General features: G+C 36.9%; 1 protein-coding gene across 13 annotated transcripts in view; it reads left to right on the plus strand.

Annotated features, from left to right (window-relative positions):
• Positions 1-22,067, plus strand: part of Trim2 (tripartite motif containing 2) — a 199,360-nt gene extending 177,293 nt beyond the window's left edge. For 12 of the 13 annotated variants that reach the window (XM_047566345.1, XM_047566337.1, XM_047566336.1 and 9 more), the window contains 4 exons: positions 5,225-5,393; positions 6,487-6,557; positions 11,523-11,663; positions 17,346-22,067. In XM_047566345.1, coding sequence (XP_047422301.1) covers positions 5,225-5,393; positions 6,487-6,557; positions 11,523-11,663; positions 17,346-17,498 — 534 coding nt within the window. In that variant the 3' untranslated portion in view covers positions 17,499-22,067. The remainder of the gene's footprint in view (positions 1-5,224; positions 5,394-6,486; positions 6,558-11,522; positions 11,664-17,345) is intronic. The other variant, XR_007110497.1, reaches the window with a different exon arrangement.
• Positions 22,068-23,566: the final 1,499 nt, after the last annotated feature.

Below are 23,566 nucleotides of genomic sequence, written 5' to 3' on the forward strand. Positions count from 1 at the left end.
ATCATAGTGGGTGTGCATGGCAAAGGAAGCTGCTCACTTCATAGCTGCAGTGAAGCAGAAAAAAAAAAGAGGAAGGAGCCAGTGTCCCTGTATCCCCTTCACGGGTACAGGAAGTGCTAACTTCCTCCTGCTAGGCTGTACCTCCCAACAGCACCACAGGCTGGTGACCAAGTCTTTAACATGTGGCTTGGGAATCATTTAAGAGCCAAACCGTAACAGCCTCTGCTTCTTCAGTGAGTTACCAAAGACAGCCCAGTGGTAATAACAGAAATCTCTCTTCTAAGGTGTGATCAAGAATTGTTATCATCCAGTCTGTTTTGTACATTTGTTCACAAGAAGATTACAAGACCCCTGCATCAAAGATCTTTTTAAAGACCATGTGTGTTATCCCTTCTATATACCCTTATCCAAACTAGTAAAGGTTTCTGTTTTAGTTGACAACTTTAACTCAGACAAATCAAGCAACTGGAAACCCAGCTCTGTGGCTTATTAATTCTTTGGTCTTCATCAAATTATACAACTTCCTTGAACCTCAACAGCTGCATATTTAAAATTTGGATTAAAAAAAAAAAAACTTACCTTGTAGGATCTGAGTAAGGAGTAAACGAGGTTTTATTTCTGGATGTCATAGTTGCCTCATACAAAATAGACATCTAAGAAATGTTCTTTTCTATGCCTCTCATAACCGCATTCAAAAAATGAACTCTGTTTGACCTGCCATGATTTTGACTCTAAGATGTCATGCGGATGCCTGACAGTCATCATTTCCTGACCTAATACTCTGGAGATGCCACTTTTTATAACCCAATCTGGAATCCCAAAGATGGCACAAAGTTCACACATTAGTCTCTGAATCAAAGAATTTATATTTTCCTGATTCAAGTCTTTGGGTTTCTCCGGTCACCTTGTGGTTTTTAAGAGATGAGTTACATAATTGTAACCTTCAGATTAGAATCCCTGTTTTGTTTGGAGCAGCATCTTTTCAATCTAGAAGAATCAAAAGTTTTCATTTTCAATTCTGCAATACCATACACAATTCTTCATTGGCACTTCAATTTTTTGCTGAAATTGAAATTTGACAGTTTCATATAATGGTCATATATGTGGAACACTCTCTTGCCTTTCTGTATCTCTAACTTCCTCCTTTTCTTTTGTGTTTTGTAGTCATATTTGGGTAAGACTCACCCAAATGTGACAACTCTAATATGGATGCAATGAAAACTATTAAGTGACCTCTCAAAAGCATTCATGTAGTTGGAGGCAACCCGTTTGTTCTTGTTTCAGACTAGAAAAATCATGGTCTGTCTATACATTCAGGAGCTAATACTGAAATAGGTTTCACATAGGAGGCAGGAGTTTGATATCTAAGAGAGAAGCATTTCCTCAAGTAAGCCTTGTGCATGCAACTGTTCAGTAGTCTATCTGTAATATACACTCTTCTTGGAAGAGTAACATATACTCTACTGTGTAATATATGCTATATTACAGGTGTATTACTACCTATAATATTCACTCTCTTTGGAAGAACTTGATGCTTAGAGTTGGAATACTATTGGTATTAGTTGGAATAAACACTAAAAACCACTCTTACCCTCTGCAGGAATGGGGAAATGGTTATGGCATAGTTTCTGCAATGCCCCTTATCGCTGTTGATCAGAATCCAATGGTTAAAATATTTTAGTATTGTAAGTAGAATTAATTCAAGTGTGAAATCTATAACCATCAAGATATTCTTGTTTTTATTTCTTTGGTAAAATTAAACAGGCAAAAGACATATCTTTAACACCAATGCAGATTCTTTGTATTTATTCCTAATAGTTGCAGAGATGTAACATCTTATTTTCTCTCTCTTTTATTTGCCAATCTCTTGTCCCAATTTTCATTCCTCTCTGCCTCCTTTAAGATTTTTCCTTTTCATCTTTTCTCCTGGCTTACATCTCCTAGTCCACCTGGGAACCTTTGTGATCAGAACAAACAGAATAAATATGGTAGTGGTCCCTGTGGCCACCATATTCTAAAATATCTCATCCCTCTTCAATTTAAGAACCTAATTATTCAGTAAATATTCTCATTTGATCATATCAAAGCCAGTCTAAAGTATTTTTGATTCTTATTCTAACATGGGGGACATATTCAGGCAAAATGCAGCGATTTTTATTTTACCTGGTAGAATCCAGTGTAGCAAAACCAGCAGTAATTGTGGAAGGTGGAAGGAAAGAAGATTGGATTCAACATTGAAATCATTATTTGAGGTCTACCCTGGTTGTTGTTATGTGGTAGAATAGAGGGCATCCCTTATTGCCAATTTTTATTCTAGGTAATTATCCATTTGGTATTATATGGTTGAGTCATTCTAAGTAACTGCTAGTGTTCCTAACACCAGGTAGTAATAATCAGAGTGCCAGCTCTTCTTTTGATCTCTGTTGACATACCTTCCATTCAGACATGAAAGAATGCATGCCATTTCTTTACACGCAATTGTATTGTAGCTTCTTTGATCTTTGGACTAGATTGCAGAATCAGAATCAAATTTACACAACAGATTCCCTTGCCAAGAAAACCAGGGTTTCCTTGCTCCGATTGTGTCCCTTTGGTCCAGAGAGATCGAATCTGAATCTCAGTCATTTATAAACTTAGAAGAATAAAGGGTTGTACCAAGTCTGAATCCCTATGAGAAAGCACCACCCTCTGCTAATAAATTGTAAAATACATTTGTGTCTCTCATAGGTCTGGGGTAGAACCTATAAGAATGTTATGGGGGGGTTAATTTTTTATTTAAAGAGTTATATGTGCAAATAGTCTTTAAGATGCTCCTGAAGAGTATAAAATGAACAGTGAGAGTCCTTCCACCACAAATACCACTTTCTAAGATACAGACACTGGTTTCTCACTTTTCCTTTGAGAAGTACCATTGTCCCTTGGTGTCCATGGGGGATTGATTCCAGCAACCCCTCAGTCCTTAGATAACAAATCTGAGGATGCTCAATCCCTCAGATAAAATGGTGTAGAATTTGCATGTAATCTATTCACCTCCTCCTGTATACTTTAAATCATCTCTAGATTACTTATAATACCTACCACAATGTAAATGGCAATGTTAATAGTTGTTATGCTATTTTAAGGGAATAGTGATAAAAAAAAGCCTGTACAAGTTCAGCACAGACACAAGGTTTTCTTTTTCTTTGTTTCTTTTTTGTTGTTGTTTCTTTTTTCTTCTGAATATTTTCAATCTGAGATTTGTTGAATCTGCATTTGCAGAACCCAGGATACTTGGGCTGACTATACATACATGCATATATGCATACATTTAACCCAAGTGAACTCAGACTGTACTCCCTGCTCAATACCTTGCTTTGTTCAATAATATATCTGAGAGATATTTCATAAAAACACACACAGGTGTGCTTCCCTCTGACACTTGAGGCGTGGGTGCCAGTGTGACAGAGACATCCTTGAGGCAGAACTGCATTTGTGTTTATTTGCCACAGCCGGGAACTCAATATTGGGTACACAGTGGGTGCTCAGGTATAGACTGTAGAACCAACGAGTAAAGAAGTAAATGAGTAAAGCAGCTCTTTATGAGCATTCTAGAAAACGGAGCCACAAAAATAAAACTAAATTAAACTGCATCTCCAATATGCACTTAAATACACACTATAGTTGAGATAGGAACATGAATAAAACTTAAAATGTTTGCGATATATGCTTTTCTGTCCTTTTAAAATACTGTGGAAAGTGAAACCATTTAATTATGGTTACCCAGTAATAAAATAGTCTTTTAAAATTTATTCAATAAATACTTGTTGAGTACCTATTATACACCAGGGAGTAGTGACTAGAACAGACGTGACTTCCACCCACGTGGAACTTAATTCTAGTCAAGTTCAATGACAGATGCCTGGCGGTTTTGACATCAAGAATGCTGTGTAATAATGACAACAGGGGCTTCCTTTTAGTGAGTGCTTACTCTGGGCTCTAGATTAAACTCTTTACCTACATTATTTTACTTAATACATATTCCAGAAGTACCATTGAAAGTTATTAAGGTTGGTGGTTTTTTTTTTTTTAATTTATTTTTATCATAAACAAATGGGATACATGTTGTTTCTGTTTGTACATGGAGTAACAGCATACCATTTGCGTAATCATACATTTACATAGGGTAATGAGGTTTGATTCATTCTGTTATTTTTTCCTTCTTCCACCCCTCCCACCCATCTTTTCCCTCTATACAGTCCCTCCTTCCTCCATTCTTGCCCCTTTCTCACCCCCCATTATGTGTCATCATCCGCTTATCAGTGAGATCATTCGTCTTTGGATTTTTGAGATTGGCTTATCTCACTTAGCATGATATTCTCCAATTTCATCCATTTGCCTGCAAATGCCATAATTTTATTATTCTTTATAGCTGAGTAATATTCCATTGTGTGTGTGTATATATATATATATATCACAGTTTCTTTATCCATTCATCAATTGAAGGACATCTAGGTTGGTTCCATAGTCTGGCTATTGTGAATCGAGCAGCTATGAACATTGATGTGGCTATATCTCTGTAGTATGCTAATTTTAAGTCCTTTGGGTATAGGCTGAGGAGTGAGATAGCTGGGTCAAATGGTGGGTCCATTCCAAGTTTTCTAAAGAATCTCCACACTGCTTTCCAGAGTGGCTGCACTAATTTGCAGCCTGGTGGGGTTTTTTGACCTTTTTTTTAATAGACAAGAAATCTGAAAATTAAAGGAATTAAGTCTGTGCCATATCAGGGACGCTCAAAGCAAGTAACAGCAGCAGGACAGTCCTCTGGCTCCTAACCCAGTGACCTATCACTCAACCCCACTACCTCTCTAGTAAAGGACATTGTGACTCCAGTCTAGGAAATTCTAGAACAATTTTGATGGTGATGATCTCTTTTAAAAATAAGATTTTTGGGCTGGGGATGTGGCTCAGGGGTAGAGCACTTGCCCAGCATGTGTCAGGCACTGGGTTCGATTCTCAGCACCACATATAAATAAATGAATAAAAAATAAATATCTATCCTTGTCTAAAAAAATATTTAAAAAAAAATAAGATTTTCATATAGATACTAGATGTTTTCCTGAGACAAAAGTGCTTGTGCAGCCTGAACATTTGAGTCAACATTTACTGAAACGAGTGTCTAACTTCACGTTCTCCTGTGTTTTAAACTGTGATATCTGTACTCAATTTCCACACTTGTTTCTAACAGACAAAAATTGGATCAGGAAAACTGATGGGTCCCAAAGGAGTTTCCGTGGACCGCAACGGGCACATTATCGTGGTGGACAACAAAGCATGCTGCGTGTTTATCTTCCAGCCAAACGGGAAAATAGTCACCAGGTTTGGTAGCCGAGGAAATGGGGACAGGCAGTTTGCAGGTACACTTGACGGTAATATGTAAACCCCCTTTTTTATGCTTCTTCTGCTCACATTTGCATGATGGAGCATGTTGAAGACGCCACCTCCCCAGGGTGTTTGCTGGCTTTGGGAAAGATGCTGGGGATGAAATCTAAGCAGAAGCATGCTGAGGTGCTTTTCAGTTGCTCCACCAGTAAGTCGAAGGGCAGTCCACGTGTGGTTGTTATGGGTGGCTATTCACAGTGCACAAGTCTCCTCTTCAAATATTTATATTAAGTAAAATATGCATTTAAAATAAGATGTTTTAAAAATAAAACTGTTTGAGGAACAATGGAGTAACTCTTGTTTCCCACAACTAAAGTTTCCTTTAAAGAGCCTCTGGTTGGAATTTATTTTACCTAAGTTATTATGAGATCAGGGGTTTAGAATATTTGCCAAGTGCAAGGAGGGATGTCTCTTTTACTTCTCTTTTGGGAGTGCCACTTTGCAATCACAAGCTTCGGTTTTTCACATCTGCAAGAAGAGGCCGAACACCCTTCATTTTCGTTTTGAAAGGATGCTTTGGGCATTTTGCATTCATTTGCATAATCTTTCTTTGTGCTTTTGTCTCCAGTTCTTTGTCCTGCCAGGTTCTGAATGTCACTCCAAATTATAAAAGTGGGTTTTCTGCTCAACTTTTTAGAAAAGATAAATTACATACTGGAGTCTCTTTTCCAAAGCTAAGAGTCATTATGTCTTTCCTCAGTAGGCACTGAGGACCCTAAAAAAGACTAATGTATTCAGAGAAGCTGGCAGGTGTGACTTTCAGATGGTGGTGTGGAGAATGAATTCTGATGCTTACTGCTGGTCCCATTTTGTTAGGACTGCTGGAACTCCTCACTTGATCTGGGAGAAGTTGGACTAGACAATCCCAAGTATAGAATAACATAGGATCCTCATTATCTGGGGCACAAAGGGCTAGCTATATGATCATTCAGGGATGGGCATCTCTGATTATTTGTTCTTTTTTAAGTAAGTCAATATATTAAGTTTGTTTATTGTTGTAGTAACTGCTGTGTCGCAATCATTTTTGTTGTTATAGTCATTACATAATTTTTTCCATCTTTATTGCAGGTCCCCATTTTGCAGCTGTCAATAGCAATAATGAGATTATTGTTACAGATTTCCATAATCATTCTGTCAAGGTACTATTAACACATCAGTTGTTGTTGACTTTTAACTACTTTTATGGAGAAATTGGTCTGGGAGAGAACAACATACAGTACTTACATAGACACACAGGATTTTAGTAAATTAACCTAAAAAGAGCAAATTTTGCTTCTGCTTAAAAATGCAGGTTTTCATGCAGACATACAGACTTTGTAGAGTAAGGAAATTCAACAAAATACAGTGGCAGTCGCTTTATCAAAGATGATGTGAAAATTTATTAAAGTTGATCTGAAAATGAAGTTTTAAAAAGCAATTGTTTGAATGTAGAAACAGAACTTTCTGAAACTTAATATTTTGTGGCTATCCAAAGATTAAAATAAAATCACTTTTTCCAATTTCATGAACCATACTGCCTTTAAAATAAAATCTATTAGGGACTCTGTTACAACAGACTTGCTTACTGCTGGTCCCACTGTGTTAGGGCTGCTGGAACTCCTCACGTGATCTGGGAGAAGTTGGACTAGACAATCCCAAGTGTAGAATAACATAGGATCCATATTATCTGGGGCACAAAGGGCTAACTATATGATCATTCGGGGATGGGGAATTATGTACCCTGCATTCATATAGTATATTTCATGGTTTAGAATGCTTTTACACATTTGATCTTTTCTAATAATATAATACATCTTTTTTACTGAGTTCAGGGAGAGGAAGATTTAAACTTTATTATGAGAAATATCAAGAAATAGTAAGGTAACACCAATTTCTGATTGACTGTCATGATGAGAAAATAAGTAGTGATATTCTTGACCATTGATGTATGCTAGGTGGCCATGGCCATGCTCTGGCAGACATATTTAGTTTTTAATAAATCTTACTATTTATTGAAATTTTAATGTGTTAAAATTTTTAGGGTTATTAGGACTAGGGATGTAGGTCAGTGGTAGAGTGCTTACCTGTTATGCCTGAAGTCCTGGGTTTGATCCCTAGCACCACAGAAGAGAAGAAAAATATTTTTAGGGTTACCTTCTTTTATATCAAGTGGTACTCATAAACATGATCTGAAGTTTTCCTTAGAAATTCATTTAAATGTTTAAGAGTGAGTCATTTTAATGGAAAAATAATAAGGAAACAGTATAGATGGTAGGCCATGACTAATGATTGCACTTAGAGACAACCACTGAGCAACCAAAGTTAATAAGAACTTTTCAGTGCTAGTATCTGGAATAGCCAGGTAAGGGGTAGGATTTTTAATGCCCAAAAGTTCTCTGTTCCTCACTGCGTCATTTCCCCATCCTAGCAGATATCCTTAACCCGAGAAAATGGAAAGGCTTTGGGCTCTTTTTTTTTTTTTTTTTTTTTTTTTTTTTTTTTGTGATGAATGCCAGCTCTTATGGAGAGTAAGAGCACAGTAAGCCATGGAGATGGGGCAGGATGAGGGAAAAGAGTGTCCACCATTGCCTTATTATGTCAGTTCTTTGCCGCGTTGTTTCTGCCGTGCTCGTATAGTGGTAGAGCGCCCCCTACCTCACTGCCGGTAAACTGCATTCCCTGAGGTCCGACTCTAAATGAAGAGATTGGTAAAAAAAAGTCCATTGGGATGGATGGAGGAGGAGGAGGGAAAATAGCAAAGAGGCAGCAGAAAGTGGGGTGGGCGTGTACCTATCCTCACCGGGGCCATGACACTGCTGCAGAATGAGCATCGCTGTGAGGGGATCTCTGTGGGACAGCTCCTATTTATCAGCTGACACTCAGGCTGTGATTCCACTTCCTACCCTCCATCACTGTAAAGAGGAACCACTTTGTTTAACTCCGGGGCATTCAACAAGAACAAAACCCAGAAAGATCCTCACAGGGGCAAAGGCTAGCAAATGCCTGGCATAGGTGCTGCCCACTCACCCACTGGAAGACGATTTAATCCCGTTGCTCTTTTTTTGCTAAGCTCCATGGTGGCTTCAAAGCCTTTCCTGTCCTGTGCTCCAGGCAGCCTCTGTGGATCAGTGGCATTGGTATGTGGGACAGCGCCTATGAATCAGCCCTGACTGACTGACACTCTAGAAAGAAATGAAACATATATCAGTAATCAAAATGCTAGGCAGATAAATGACTTCATAAAAATAGGTACATATAAAATTCATGATTCCAGAAGAAAAGCTTTCTAGGGGGTTCGAGGTGTAGCTTAGTGGTAGAGCACATGTTTAGCATTTGGGAGGCCAAGGGCTAGTTTTTAGCAGAGAGAGAGAGAGAGATAGAGGTGTTTCTGTAATTAGGGTTAGGGTTATTAAAGAAAACTTTCACATCATTCAGGTATTGGACATGATGACTTTGAAATTAGGAAAGAATTATTGTCAAGGTTATTTTTTAATGCTATAAATACTTACAAAGAGCAAAGTTTATAAAAATTATTTCAGTCCCTATTTCTGCCTCTTAATATGTTTTCATCTGAATAATTTGTAAGTCATTAAATGACTTTTAGATGGAAAACAAAATGAGAAATTTATAATCATTAAAATTCTGAAAACTCATCAAGTCCTCAGGACAGTTGAGATAGATTATTTTAGTTATTTAAACTCAGTTTTCTTCTTAGTTAAGAAAATCCTAGCCTTTTGTTTTGCTTTTTCTCTTCTCTTTGATAGCTACTGATGGGCAACCTCAATGAAATAAATGGGCTCTTTGGTTTCCCATGTGATAGCAGTAGTTCTGAATTCAGGTCACTCCTCTGTTGGTAAATGTAAAACCTGTACTTGTAGCTTAGTACTAACAAGTAAGTCTGCTGTAGTTAGTCTTTAGTTGTTTGCAGTACTTTTTACTTTTCCCCCCAATGCTGGGGATTGAACCCAGGCCTTCACAGACTGGGCAGGTGCTCTATCACGGAGCTGCACCTCCCAGTCCCTGAAGTACATTATTGGTGAATATGTTCTAAGACCCCCGGGGGAGGTCCCAAAACTAGAGACAGTATCAAACTCTATAAATACTATATTTTTCTTATACATACCTCTGATAAAGTTTAATTTTTAAATAAGGCACCATAAGCAATTAACAGTAATCATTAACAATGGAATAGAACAATTAAAACAAAATACTATAATGAAAGTTATTTAAAACTTGTGCATTGTTCATTTCTGGAATTTTCCATATCATATTTTCCTGCTGCAGTGGTAGGAACTGAAACTGAGGAAAATAAAACCCCAGATAAGGAGAGACAACTGTATAGGTTTTCTTTTTATCATAAAACATGTAAGCCATGAATCAACATTCCCCATGATTCCAACATGAAAAGAAGCACTTATGCCAAAGAAATACAGCAACTTAGAAAGATAAGCACAAACAAACAAAATCATTATTTGTAGGAATTAATAAAGGAAAGATCAGAGAAAATAAATGTGTCTTCTTTAGCACAGACACATTCCCATTGGTCTTTATTTTATTTTTTAAATTTTTTTATTTGTTCCCATTGGTTTTTAAAATTAGAAGGATGTGGGTGAAAGGTGACAGAGTCAGAGAACTTTTTTTATGCTTTCTTTTTTGGGGGGCTGGAGGGGTTATATGTGCTGGGAATTAAACCCAGGGCCTGGAACATGTTAGGCAAGCATTCTACCACTGAGCCACACCCCAGCCTTCAGTCAGGGAAAATGTAAAACATTTAGTGAAAACTGGTTGTTGTTCGCATCTCTGTCCTTTGTGAAGAACCAAAGAGGTTCTCAAAGGTCCTGAGCTCATCCTCCAATTAGATCTACACTCAAATACAGTGAACTTTCTCCCGCCACCTTTGAGTCATCGCTATTCGGAATATGGTCCTTTTTGATGTTAGTGAATATTTCTGTGCATCTAGACATCATGGTGATGGATGTTTAAAATAAAGTCCCAGAGACATTTCAGAACCATGAAAGATCGTCTAAGTATCAAGATAAAATTATATTTACTGCAGTGTTATCATTAAATACATTAAGACGTTACTTCTCTCAAAATTAGTAATCTGTATTTGATATATATATTGTAGTAACACTGTATTAATAAGAATATCTAACTAACCACAGCAAATCCCATTGCCTGACCACATCAGAAATCAAAGAGAATTTGCTTAAGAGTTCTGTGGTGGCACATGCCTATAATCCCAGAGGCTTAGGAGGTTGAATCAGGAGGATCACAAGTTCAAAGCCAGCCTCAGCAACTTAGCAAGACCCTAAGCAACTCAGTGAGACCCTGCCTCTAAATAAAATATTAAAAAGGGCTGGGGATGTGGCTCAGTGGTTAAGTGCCCCAGGGTTCAATCCCTGGTTTAAAAAAAAAAAAGGGAGAGAGAGTTCTGTTTATCCCGTCACTTCTAACAACCTCTGTAGGTTCTGTTTGTTAAAGTGTTCGAATCACATAGAACACCTATTTTAACCAAAATATCTTCTGAGGGTAAATGAAAAAGCCCTTTGCTTTGTCTTCACCTGCTACCATTGTGCATGTTTGCACACGCGCACACACAGAATCTCCCGTAGCATGGAGTCTAGCCTCCTTTTTCTTGTTATGTGATGTAGGAAGACAGTAATAAACTCTGAGCATTTGACCTAACAAAAACTCTCACTCTCTGATCTAAACCAAATGACCTTCTATCCTGTTAGAAATACAATGTTCATTCTTAAAATTTAGCTAGTTAAGTCATAAAGAATAATATTGTTGAAAATTATAGCTCTGCCTACTCATACCACCTTATATTTGTATTTTATCATTTATAACAAAAGTCCCTTTCACATAAGTACTTAATAACTAGATAGAAACCATAGAAAAAAGAAGAGTAACTTAGCAAATGATGAAAAATATTTCTACAGTACATTGAAGAACCACAAGGGACAGACAGCTTTAGTTTGTAGATTTACCTTTTTTTTTTTTTCCCAGAATGTCTTATATCACAGGTTTTGCTGCAAGTAACCTGTTCAAAGAGATATTTTTTAAGTCCCTAATGTTGGACCAATGATTTTAACATAAACAATTTTAAAATATTTCTACAGGTGTTTAATCAGGAAGGAGAATTCATGTTGAAGTTTGGCTCCAATGGAGAAGGGAATGGGCAGTTCAACGCGCCCACGGGTGTGGCAGTGGATTCAAATGGAAACATCATTGTGGCAGACTGGGGCAACAGCAGGATCCAGGTATGTTAGAATGCTAATGTGTTTTAGATGGCTAGGATTTGTTAAAAAGGAAGAACTGACTGTCCCCCAGATTGGGGGCGTTTTCCCTTCTCCATTGGTTAGGCCATAAGACCATGGAAATCTCACCAGAAGGACCAAAGGATGCAAGCTGGAGTAGACAAAGTCCCACACCTACAGCAGGAGACCCCCTACCTCAGGGCTTTACACATGGGTCCCACAGAACCATCCATTTATGGATGGAATTCAAGAGCTCCAGTGAGCAACAATACTACATTATTATTTTTACTAACTTCTAAGTGAAAAATTGTCATTTCCCTTAATTTTGAGTATAGGTAACAATCACAGTAGTTTTAGTAATACCTATGATTTTGTCACCAAGAAAAATCAAAGAAATTTTTATGTCAAATTACAGTTGATGCAGAAATCCCCAATTGTCATCTATACTCATCATTACTAAAAATTATAGTAATTATTAAGCCCTTAGCTATTCATTGTTATTTAGTGTCTCAATTTAAAAGTGTGGTGACGCATGCTTATAATCTCAGAGGCTTGGGAGGCTGAGGCAGGAGGATCTCAAGTTCGAGGCCAGCGTCAGCAACTTAGCAAGACCCTAAGCAACTTAGTGAGACCCTGTCTCTAAATAAAATATAAAAGTGCTGGGGATGTGGCTTAGTGGTGTGAGCCCCTGGGTTCAATCCCTGGTACTTCTCCCCGCCCAACCCAGAAAAAGAGAATTCTGTGAACACTCTCCATACATAGATTTGACAACTTAGATGAAATGGACAATTTGTCAGAAAGTACAAATTGAGTACTTCAAAATTCACCCAATATGAAATAAATAATTTGAATACCCTGTGACTATTAAGGAAATTTAATTCATAATTCTAAAACTCCCCCAAAAGAAATATCTAGGCTCAGATAGTTTTACTGAAGAATTCTACTGAATGTTTAAAGAAAAATTAGTGCCAATTCTACATAGTTTCTTCCAGAAAAAAGAAAACACTTTCCCAACTCACTTTCCAATCCAGCTTCTGAAGTTGTGATAGCAAAACCAGACAGTACAAAAAAACAAAACTACAAACATATGAATACACCATGTTCATGCCAGAATTCTTAACAAAATCCTGAGAAGTGGAATTCAGCAATATATAAAAATGCCTCCATGACCAAGTGGAGTTTATTCCAGGGATGCAGGGCCAGTTTGGAATTTTAAAATCAGTCCATGTCAACCCACCATATTGAAAGTCTAAAGAAGAAAAATTATATCAATTGATGCAGAACATTTGACAACATTCAATACCCTTTCATGACAAAGCATTCAGAAAATGAAATAGAGAATCTTTCTCAACTTGAACATCGGTGAAACCTTTGGTTAGCAGCATTGTTGGGTGAATGTCTGAATACCTTTCCTGTAAGACCAGGAACAAGGCAAGGATGTCTGTTTCCTTATCCAGCATAGTACGGGAAGTTTCAGCCAGCACAATAAAGAAGAAAAAGGAAATGAAAAGCTTACAAGTTGAAAAGGAGAAAATTTAAAACTCCCCGTTTGCAGATAACAGGATCATTTACATGAAAAATGCCAAGGAATCTCCAAAAAATTTCCTAGAACTAATAGGGGAGTTGAGCAAGCTCACAGAATGCCAGGTCAACATGACAGAAGTACTTGTGTGCTTCCAGTGAACACATGGAAACCAAAATTCAAAATACAACACCATTTACAATTGCTAAAAAATAAAAAAAAAAGAAAAAGAAAAATTAAAATATTTAGGTACAATAACAAAGCATGTCTAGTATTTATATGCTGAAAACTATAAAATACTGATAAAAGAAGGTGTAAATAATAAAGGAATAGACAAAGTATGTTCATGGGTGACAAGATTCAACAGGGATGGATCAACAATGAAGGGCTCGACAATTGTCACTGACTCAAAATGGAAGGCTGTCAATGACTCCAAATTGATATACAGGTTTAACACAAAATCTCAGTGGATTTTTTTTATTTTTTGTAGATAACAAGATTATTGTACCATGTATATGGCAAAGAAAAGAAATGAGAATAGCTAAGATAATCTTGAAAAAGAAAAATAAATGGAGAGGAATTGCTTCGCCTGATTTCTCTATAGCTGCAGTAATCAAGACTGTGTGGTACTGGTGGAAGGACAGACACATCCATAGAACAGAGTCCAGAAATGGCCCCCACACATGTATGGCTAACTGATTTTTTGAGGAAGGAATAAGAGTAATTCAATGGATGAATGACAGAACCTTTTCAATGAACGGGACTGTAGCAAATAAGATAACCACTGAGGCAAAATAATAAATCTCATCTTAAAAAAAAAATCTCAAAATGGATCATAAGTTTAAATGGAAAGCTAGAAAACTTTTAGGAGATTGTGTTTTAGAAAACAAACTTAAAAGATTTAATTTAAGAGAAACTCTTGGAGACCTAGAGCTTGGTGAAGAGTTTTTTAACATGATGCTAAAACTACTATGCATAAGGGGAAGATCAATAAATTGGTCTTCATCAAATATAAACATCTGGATCTGTGAAAAAGATAAGAGGCTAAAATTAGAGGCAGACAGACTTGGGAGAAAATATTTGTAAACCACTTTGTAATATTTTTAAACAGACTTGTAAATATTTGTAAACAGACTTGGGAGAAAATATTTGTAAAATCTTTTTTTTTCCACCTTTTTTATTGGTGCATTACAGTTGTACGTGATGGTGGCATTTGCTGTTACATAGTCAGATGTGCACACAGTATCACAGTATAATTTGGCCATTATCACTCCCCAGTGTGTTATACTCGCCCTCCTCCCATCCTCCCATCCCCTGTTCATTTGCTCTTTTCTAATTATTTCTCTTTGATTTTCATGAGATCCCCGCCTGGTGCTTTCTTTCCTTCTTTCCTCTCTAGCCTTCACATATACAAACCACATTTCTGAGGGGCTTACACCTTGAGTATGTAGAGACTCAGAACGGCCGGGCGTGGTGGCACGTGCCTGTAATCCCAGAGGTTCTGGAGGCTGAGGCAGGAGGATCTCAAGTTCAAAGCCAGCCTCAGCAACTTAGTGAGAACCTGTCTCTAAATAAAATATAAAGAAGGGCTGAGGATATGGCTTGGCAGTTAAGCACCCCTGGGTTCAATCCCTGGTACAAAAAAAAAAAAAAAGACTCTCTAAACTCACCAATAAAATAACCAATCTAATTAGAAAGCAGACAAGAAAGATGAAGAGAAATTTCATTGAATAGGTGTACACATGAAAAGATGCTCAACATCATTAGACATTAGGAAAGTGCAAATTAAGACCGCGATGAGATATTATTACAATCTTATTTGAACAGCTAAAATTAAAACTATTGATGCCAAATACCAATGACAATGTAGAGAAATTAGATCTCTACTACATTGCTAGAGGGAGCACACGGTAGCACAATCGACCTTGAAAAAGTTCCTTAAAAAACTAAACATATACTTACTTAGCAACCCAGCAATTGCACTCCTGGGTATGTATCCCAGAGAAATGAAAACTTATGTCCACATAAAAGCTTATATATTATCTTTCATAGAAAGTGTATTTGTAATAGCCCCAAATTGCATTAACCAAGACGTCCCTCAGTAGATTTATGGCTAAACAAATCATGGTACTTCCATACTATGGAATACTACTCAGCATTTAAAATAGACTAATAATATACTTAACAGGTTGGATGCATCCCAAGGGCATTGTGGTGAGTGAAAAAGCTGCTTTGAAAAGGTCACATACTACATGGTTCCATTTATGCAACATTCTCAAAATGACAAAATTATAGAGAGGGAAAAAAAAAAGTAGTGGTTGGCAGGGCTGTAGATAGCGGGGGCAGGGGAGTGGGGTAACTCTCAAGGAGCGGCGAGAGTGAGGCGAGAGTGAGGTCTTCATGAGGTCGTAATATTTCTGTTGGTTTCGGTGGTGATTACACAAATCTATACGCATGATAACATGACGTACATCCCCATATGCACATCTCAGTCAATTCATTGGGTTTTATGTGGCAGTGTAAGTACAAAAGATTCAGTCATTCAGGGGGCCTGCGTGAAGTGTGTACAGGACCTCTTTGCAATTTCCTATGAATCTACAATTATTTCAAAATAAAAAATTAACAAATACATAATGGCAGTAATGGATTCGTTTTCATGGTTTAGGAATAATAATATCATGAGTGGCATCTGACATTTTGGTTGAGTATTTTAAAACTTGTTACATTCTGGAAATAAAGAAAAGCCTTAAACATAATTGTAAGATGGAATCGATAGTCTTTGCTAGCCTGGAAAGGGGGTCTATGGCACATAGAAGTTTGATCTTTACATTAAGAACAAAGTTTCTGAATCCTCAAATTGAAGGAAGACTCTTCTCCGGTTTCTCTGTGTTCATACCTTTGTGGATCTAAACACATGTTTCCAGATGGCTCTCTTCATCCTTGCTAATGTGGCCCTATGTGTTCCCGAGAACCCAGGGTACACCATTAAATCCAGCAACTTTCAGGTGTCTCTGTGAGGATAGCTTTGATCATCAGTTTGAATTTGATACAAGTACTTCTCAGGAAAAGAATTGAGACAATAAATGTAACACAAACTGCTTTGATTTCTCCAACATACTTTCCTAACTATCCCAGTGGAAATCTATATTGAAAGAGACACTCTGTGTCTCATGAGAACAATGCCACTCGTCTAATATACCACGGAAGTGACCAAGTTCACTGAGTAGGTCTACATGGGACCATCAATGCTAAGCTGTTTGAATTGTGGCCCTCAGAGCACCAACCTAGTTACACTGCCTTTTAAAACACTCTGTGGGCCAGCAGGAGTGGTGGCACATGCCTGTAATCCCAGCCACTCAGGAGGCTGAGGCAGGAGGATGTCAAGTTCAAAGCCAGCCTCAGCAACATAGCAAGGCCCTGAGCAACTTAGGGAGACCCTGTCTCAAAAAAAAAATTAAAAAATAAAAAACAGACTAGGGATGTGTCTCAGTGATGAAGTGCCCCTGGGTTAAATCCTCAGTACCAAAAAACAAGCAAACAAAAATACCATGTGGACCAGAGAAAATGGTAAATGGTCAGAAGAAGCCAGCCTGGCCCTGGTAAAGGAAAATCATAAGGACCTCAATCTGTTCCTTTTATTTCATCTTAGAAGCAGCTTATTAACCAAAAAGAAGACCTTTTTCATATCCAAGTATAAACATTGAACCATAGACTTCTTACAATTTACTCTTTTTGGAAAAAGGGAAAAGAAATCTTGATTTTTATCATGGCACGTTATGACTCAGGATCATTCTTTGGTCTTATTGCTGATTTTTCTCCCATAAGAGTGGGCAGGAGAGGGAGATGGAAAGCTGGAAGGAAAAGAAGTAAAACAGCCTGAAAAATAAGGGTCATTCATTTCCATTCCCACCAAATCCTCATGCGACTACTCTCAGAATATGAAGGAGATCTGCCAGCCAAGGTCACGTTCAGTGACTCTGGGTGTAAAGACAGGCAGGAGACGAAGCAAGGTAAGAGTAAGTGGAGTGCATACAGCAGTGGCCTGAGAAAACTTAGATGCAAATACACACTTCTATATCACACACATCAGCATCGAGCTTTGTAAATCGTATTTCAGCATGTTACTATAACTTCTATAACATTCTGGCTTTCTATTTTTACAGGTTTTTGATGGGAGCGGATCATTTTTGTCCTACATTAACACATCTGCTGACCCACTCTACGGCCCGCAAGGCCTGGCCCTAACTTCAGATGGCCATGTTGTGGTTGCAGACTCTGGAAATCACTGTTTCAAGGTCTATCGATACCTACAGTAACAGTGGCCAGCCGGACACCCCCTCGCAAAGGTCTTGCACTATAAACTGGAATGGATTTCTCCACCCGGGACCAGATTATGACTAGACTTTTCATGCTAGAAGGAATCTTTGATGAACTTTCCATGGTTATTTCTGAATGTAACAATTTCCTTAAAAACTGCTCATCTAATTTCTAGAATTCACCATTAGGGTTAAAAAAAAAAGTCTTTTACTGAATCTATAAAAACTGCGAAGTTTTACACCTGTGAACTATGGCTTATAGGACAGGGATTTATGTAGTTAAATTAATTTTGCAAATCAAACAAACATTAAACAAAAACTAGCATATGTAAAAATATTTGTTAATCCTGTGAATGATAGCCTTTGTGCAGAGCTTCCAAAAACAAATTCTGTTGTCCTTATATACTTTATTTAACCTAGGTCACAAGACTTGGGGAAATCTTCTAACCTCACTTTTACAGTATGTTTTTTTTTTTTTTTTTTTTGCGGGGGGGTGGTAATTGACAACTACATATTAATTACTTAAAAAAAAAATTGAGACTGTCTTGCAAAATCCTCCTAGCTCTGATTTGCAGACACTTGAGAGTCAATGCAAACTTCCCAGCCTTTCTGGGTTAGATCAAAGATCCTTTCTGTGTGTTCTTTTTACCTTCTCTTTCCTACTCACCTGGTATCAGAAAACAAAGTATGTTTTCAGAGAAACCTGAAATCTCTGATGCTTTGAAAATCATCTTACAAAAGTAATACTACCTTTGGTCAACGAACGGCCCCATTAACTCCAGATGAATATACTGGAACATAATCAAGAAAAGCTCACATTTTCTATGTGCCATGTTTTCACATGTGTCTTTCCTCTTCCACTTCATGAAAGCAAGAACTTTACCTCCTGCAAAAACGTCAGCACATGTAGTAGGACACCAGTATCCTAGGACAGAGAGCCATAAGCAGCCCTTTGGAGGACCCATGGTGTCAACCAAAGGCATGTGGATTGATTAATGATTTCCCCTTAGCAAGTGTTACCAAAGTTCTGTTATCTCGAGAGCATTACAGGTAAGAGCATGTTATGGTTATTTATCATTGTTCAATGAATAGTAGAGGTATCAAGGGACTATGTATTCATGATTAGGGTAAGATAGAATGTATAATATAAATATATATATATATAGCTTGGGTGTATTGAAATAGGCAGCACTCTGAAAGACAGAAGCATTCTGTCCAGCCATTCTTCAGCACATTCCTTTACTAATGCAGTTCAAAGCCGTCCTGGTGGAGCAAGCCCTAATGCAGGTTTAATTTTTGCCATTTCCCAGGCATGATGGTGGTGGCTGACTTAGTCAGAAAATGACCTTCTGTGTTTCAAAAAAGAAGAAGAAGAAAAAAAAGGGTCAAAATGAAAGTTGAACTTGAGTTACATTTAAACTAAGTATAAATGCATTTTGAGAAACGTTAAGGACAATTTAGTCAATATGTCATTGATACTGTAAAATAAGATGCAGTCTATTTCCACTGTTTAATTTTCTACTCAGTTCTACCAAACAGGATGTCATGTTTGATGTTTTCAATAATGACTTTGGGATCTTTTTCATTAAAAGCACCTTCAAACTGTACTATAAGAAAACATTTCCTGAATGGATTATTATATGAATGTGATTGTTTATTGCTTATTAACTTAACATTCAGCCATCTCTACATAGGACTTTTTAAAATTTAGAAGGGAATCAAGCAGCTTCCAGTTGCCTGTTAAATTTATTATGCCCAAATCAATCAAGAAAGCTTTTTTAGAAAGAGTAACATTTAGGTTTAATTTTCTTTTAGAGTTTTTACAATTATCAAGTCTGTCTGTGATGAAGTTATAAAATCCAATAACATTTTTAGAATGTTAAACTAAGACATGTTTCCTAATGCCAGTGAAATAAGTCTTTGAATTTATTTTTTTATTTTCAATTTTTTTCCTTGGTGCTGGAGATTGCAAATGTTAAGCGCCAGTTCTACTAATGGGCCACACCTGCCGCCCAAGTCTTTGAATTGAAATATTCATATTTACAGAGTACCTTCTAGGTGCCAGGCACTGTTCTAGGCACTGGGAATAGAGTAATGGATAAAACAAACAAAAAAAATTCCTGCTCTCTTGGAGTTTACATCTGGGGAAGGAATTTCATTTTGCCATTTACTGTAAAATGTTCTGACTAAAAGATAGACTAGACTCTTAATAGTTCCTGGACTATTAAAAAAAAAAAAAACTTTTAAATTTTTTGTTAGTTTTAGTTTATTTTCATAAGTGAAAATGGCTTACTATTTAAATTGTGTCACAGACTATTGGTATTTTCGTTTTTATGGTTTTGCGGTGCTGGGGACTGAACCAGGACCTTGACATAACTAGGCAAATGCTCTACCATTGAGCTACATCCCCACCTCTAGACTATTGATTTTAAAAACTAGTTTACCTAAGAGGGTTTTTTGCACATTGAAGTACTTGTGAACTTAGAAATTAACTTAAAAATGAACCAGCCATCATATCATATCAGGCCAAGTATCTAAATACATAATTTTTTCCATGTCAATATTGGCACAAACTGGAATGAAAGTATAGATAGTTTGATTTGTACCTGTTCCACTGTCTCTTAACTAAAACATATGCTGTGGGCACTCCAGGAAACACTATATTTTTCCCCCAAAATATGTGATCATATATATTAAAATACAGATGACATTTCATACCTGGATACATATGTGCATTTACTGTATTTCTTGGTGAGCATATTTTGTGGGGAAAGTGCTGCTGATAAGATACAAATAGACAAGATTTAAATGAAATTTTGTCACATTCTATGGAAAATGGTTTCTGGTAAACTGAGAAGGATATTAAAATAAGTGGCTTTTATTCTGGGCTACCATTATTGTTTGGTTTCTCTTTGTCAAGTGTATAGAACCTGTCATACATTCATGATAAGTAGCACTGAGAAAGTACTCATTCAAATTTCCCCTGGGCACTTATGGCCATAGTATTGCCAGTTAGGATTTAAAGGTCAGTGACGATGCATTTTTCCCCTAACACAGATCTCCCCTGCTGGACATGGGGATGTAGGGAGTTACTTGACCATCTAGAAACTCACAAATAAAAAGCCTTTATGACTGTTTGCCATTTTTTTTTTAAAGGCATATAGTATCTTGGTGAAATTTTAGTCCCTATAATTAAATAAGTCCCCAGGTTTCCTTATTTTAATTTATGACTAGATTTGAGGCCAATTAATACCCCAGATCCATGCAACTATTGCACACTTGCTTCCACTACTAAATATACAGGGTATCCTAGAATGGAATTAACTGGAATAGTAGTACCTTAGTAAGTATCTATGGATCCTCATACTGAAGGGTCAATATAAATGCTTTGGTAATGCCTACTGAGTATATTGGAGGAAATAGCAAGTCAACAGCAAATAATCTGCAGATCACTTCAAAAGGGAAAAATCTTTTTGTACATTTGATACTATGGCATCCTCTCTATTCACCAGCTTCTGAAAAGGGAGGAATGTTTTTAGTTGAATAATGTAAACACAAGGCATTTCCAGGTAGGGTAAAGTTGAAGCTATTTGATGCAGACCTTATCTGATTTTGCTTAAAACCGGAAGTCGTAATACTGTTGCTTTCTGTAAATGTTGCAGGGTTTTAAACTTTACAATTATTTTAATATTTTTGATATCTAGGAATCTAGTATTGCCATAAAGGAAAACTAAGTGCCCATTAAAGATTTATTTGGTATAAATACTTCTTTTTGTTTTGTTTTAAATGACAGTAAGCTACAAATCATGATGCTAATCTTAACTTTCTAAAGATGAATTGTGTGGCAGTGATTGTGTGATCTGTTTGTGGAGAATGTATGAAAGCTATTACTTAATATTCTAGAATAGGTTAATAAATTGGCTATGTTGTTCCAATGAATGTACAGCACTTCCATTAACTTTTGAAAGCAACACAGCCTTAAACTCAACTCAATGCTTTTGCTTTATGACATGGGGAATGTTCTGTCATCGAGTGGTTTTGTTTTTTGTTTTTTTTTGCAGTGCTGGGGATCAAACCTGGGGCCTCGCGCATGGTAGGCAAGTGCTCTACCACTGAGCTACATCCCCAGCACAACAGTGTACTCTTGTAACGGAATTCTTTATATCATTCTCAATTCTATAGCCTTTCAATCCAATGTATGAGTATGAAGGTTTTTTGCTTCCTTTGTTTTCTTTTTAGATTTTGTACATTCCATCTTTATAGGTCCGTTTCATATGTTTTGTGTATAGAACACTAAGTCTTGCGCTCTCTGACATTGATACTGATATATTCTCATCATTTGTTATTTTATGAATCAAAATGCTGACTGCCTATTTAAAGAATGAACGCTGTGCATCAAAGTGTTTGTATGTTCGTAGCTACATACGTACCACAGTATTTTGGATGCTTTAGTCTATAATAAAACTTTAAATTAATTCTGTCTTGAAACATAGGAGAAACAAGACTCATGTGTATATCTTTACCATGCACAAAAATCTCAAATCATTATAATAAAGCTTGTTTTCTCCATATCCATGGTAAATGTTTATTTATTTAATAAATTGTTTCCTTGAAAGAAGGGGACTGGAGGAATACTCTAGAATAAATGGAAGATAGCAATAACTCAAACTGTTTATATTAATGACAAAAAGCTTAGTAAAATTTTTGTTGGCTATGTTGCCAATCATCTGTTAGTATTTAGGATGCGTGTTAATCAAGAATTTGGAAAATCCTGACACACATGTCCAGCATGTATATTTAGAAAGTTATAAAAATAAAAATCATTGTCTTTATAATCCTTAAAGAATTGCAAGATAAAGGAAACTTCCATAGTCATGGCAGACATATTTCTATAAACCAAAGGTCTTGAGGGAACTCGCTACAAACATTGCGTTTAGGGCCCAGAATTTAACCACATAGAGTTCATTACAATAAAACTTTCCATGTCATATCAAGTAACTGGTCATGCATTGCAAGCAATAGTCAAACTGTCTAGAGAACACACTTGTGATACACCAGACTTTCAGCTAAGTGTAAAGAGATACAAAAATGAATAATGAACACATCTGGGCAGCCCCCTGGGGCTTCAATCTCTGGAGGAGCCTGATGATAAATGTATAAATGTCACATCTTTTCAAAGAAGTTAGTTTTCATGTCCTTCTCAAAAGGTTTCTTGAATATTATCTCTATTAATAATGTCAAAGTTGTTCCTTAAAGTCCCTTATCTGGAGGCCAGGATCTTTTCCACGATTATGTGTGGCGTCCAGGCTTAGAGCTTATTCCTTTGTCTTCCTATAAAGGAATCTTACCTCTGTTTGTAAGCAAGTTTTCAGCTTGTTTTGCATGTTTACATGTTTGCATACATTTTTTCCTAGATACATTTATACATTTTAAATTATTAATTAATCCTCTGATTCATGATGGAATGAATACTAAAATTCATTGTAATGTGAGATTAAATTTAAGTATCCTTTGTGGACAATGAAGAATTTCTTTGTTTTCTTGAGGGTTCAAAAACATTCAGAATTGACTGGAACTCTTGAAAGTGGTAACCTAAGTTAGAAGGAGAGAGGAAACAACAGAAATTAGAGAAAGATCACACATGACACCATTGACTACTGACTGGGAATATTAATATTATTGAATCCTACTTCTATTCTTCACTTATTTTTTTCTTTACCCACGGTGGTACCCTTGCCATGGTGGCCTCCTGGGAGTCTTTCAGACTCAGAGAGAGAGAGGGGGATACTTCATAAGCCATTTGATCTATGTTTTAGTTCAGCATATCTTAGACGGCCCTTTGGGAACACATTTCACATAAAGCGAAATACATCCCTCTGAAGAAGAGTTCAGTTAAAGTCACAGGTTGCTACTGCCAAAGATAGGAGACAGGCAGGGCAAGTAGACATTCAATCCTCTATCCACCCAAAGGTCTTTTTTGTTGTTGTTACCGTAGTCACTGAACAATTTCTAAGCACTTGTGGTACACCAGACTTCTAGCTAAGTTTAAGGGACACAAAGATGAACAT

Source organism: Sciurus carolinensis, chromosome 10 (genome assembly GCF_902686445.1).
Source record: "Sciurus carolinensis chromosome 10, mSciCar1.2, whole genome shotgun sequence".
NCBI classification, from domain to species: domain Eukaryota; kingdom Metazoa; phylum Chordata; class Mammalia; order Rodentia; family Sciuridae; genus Sciurus; species Sciurus carolinensis.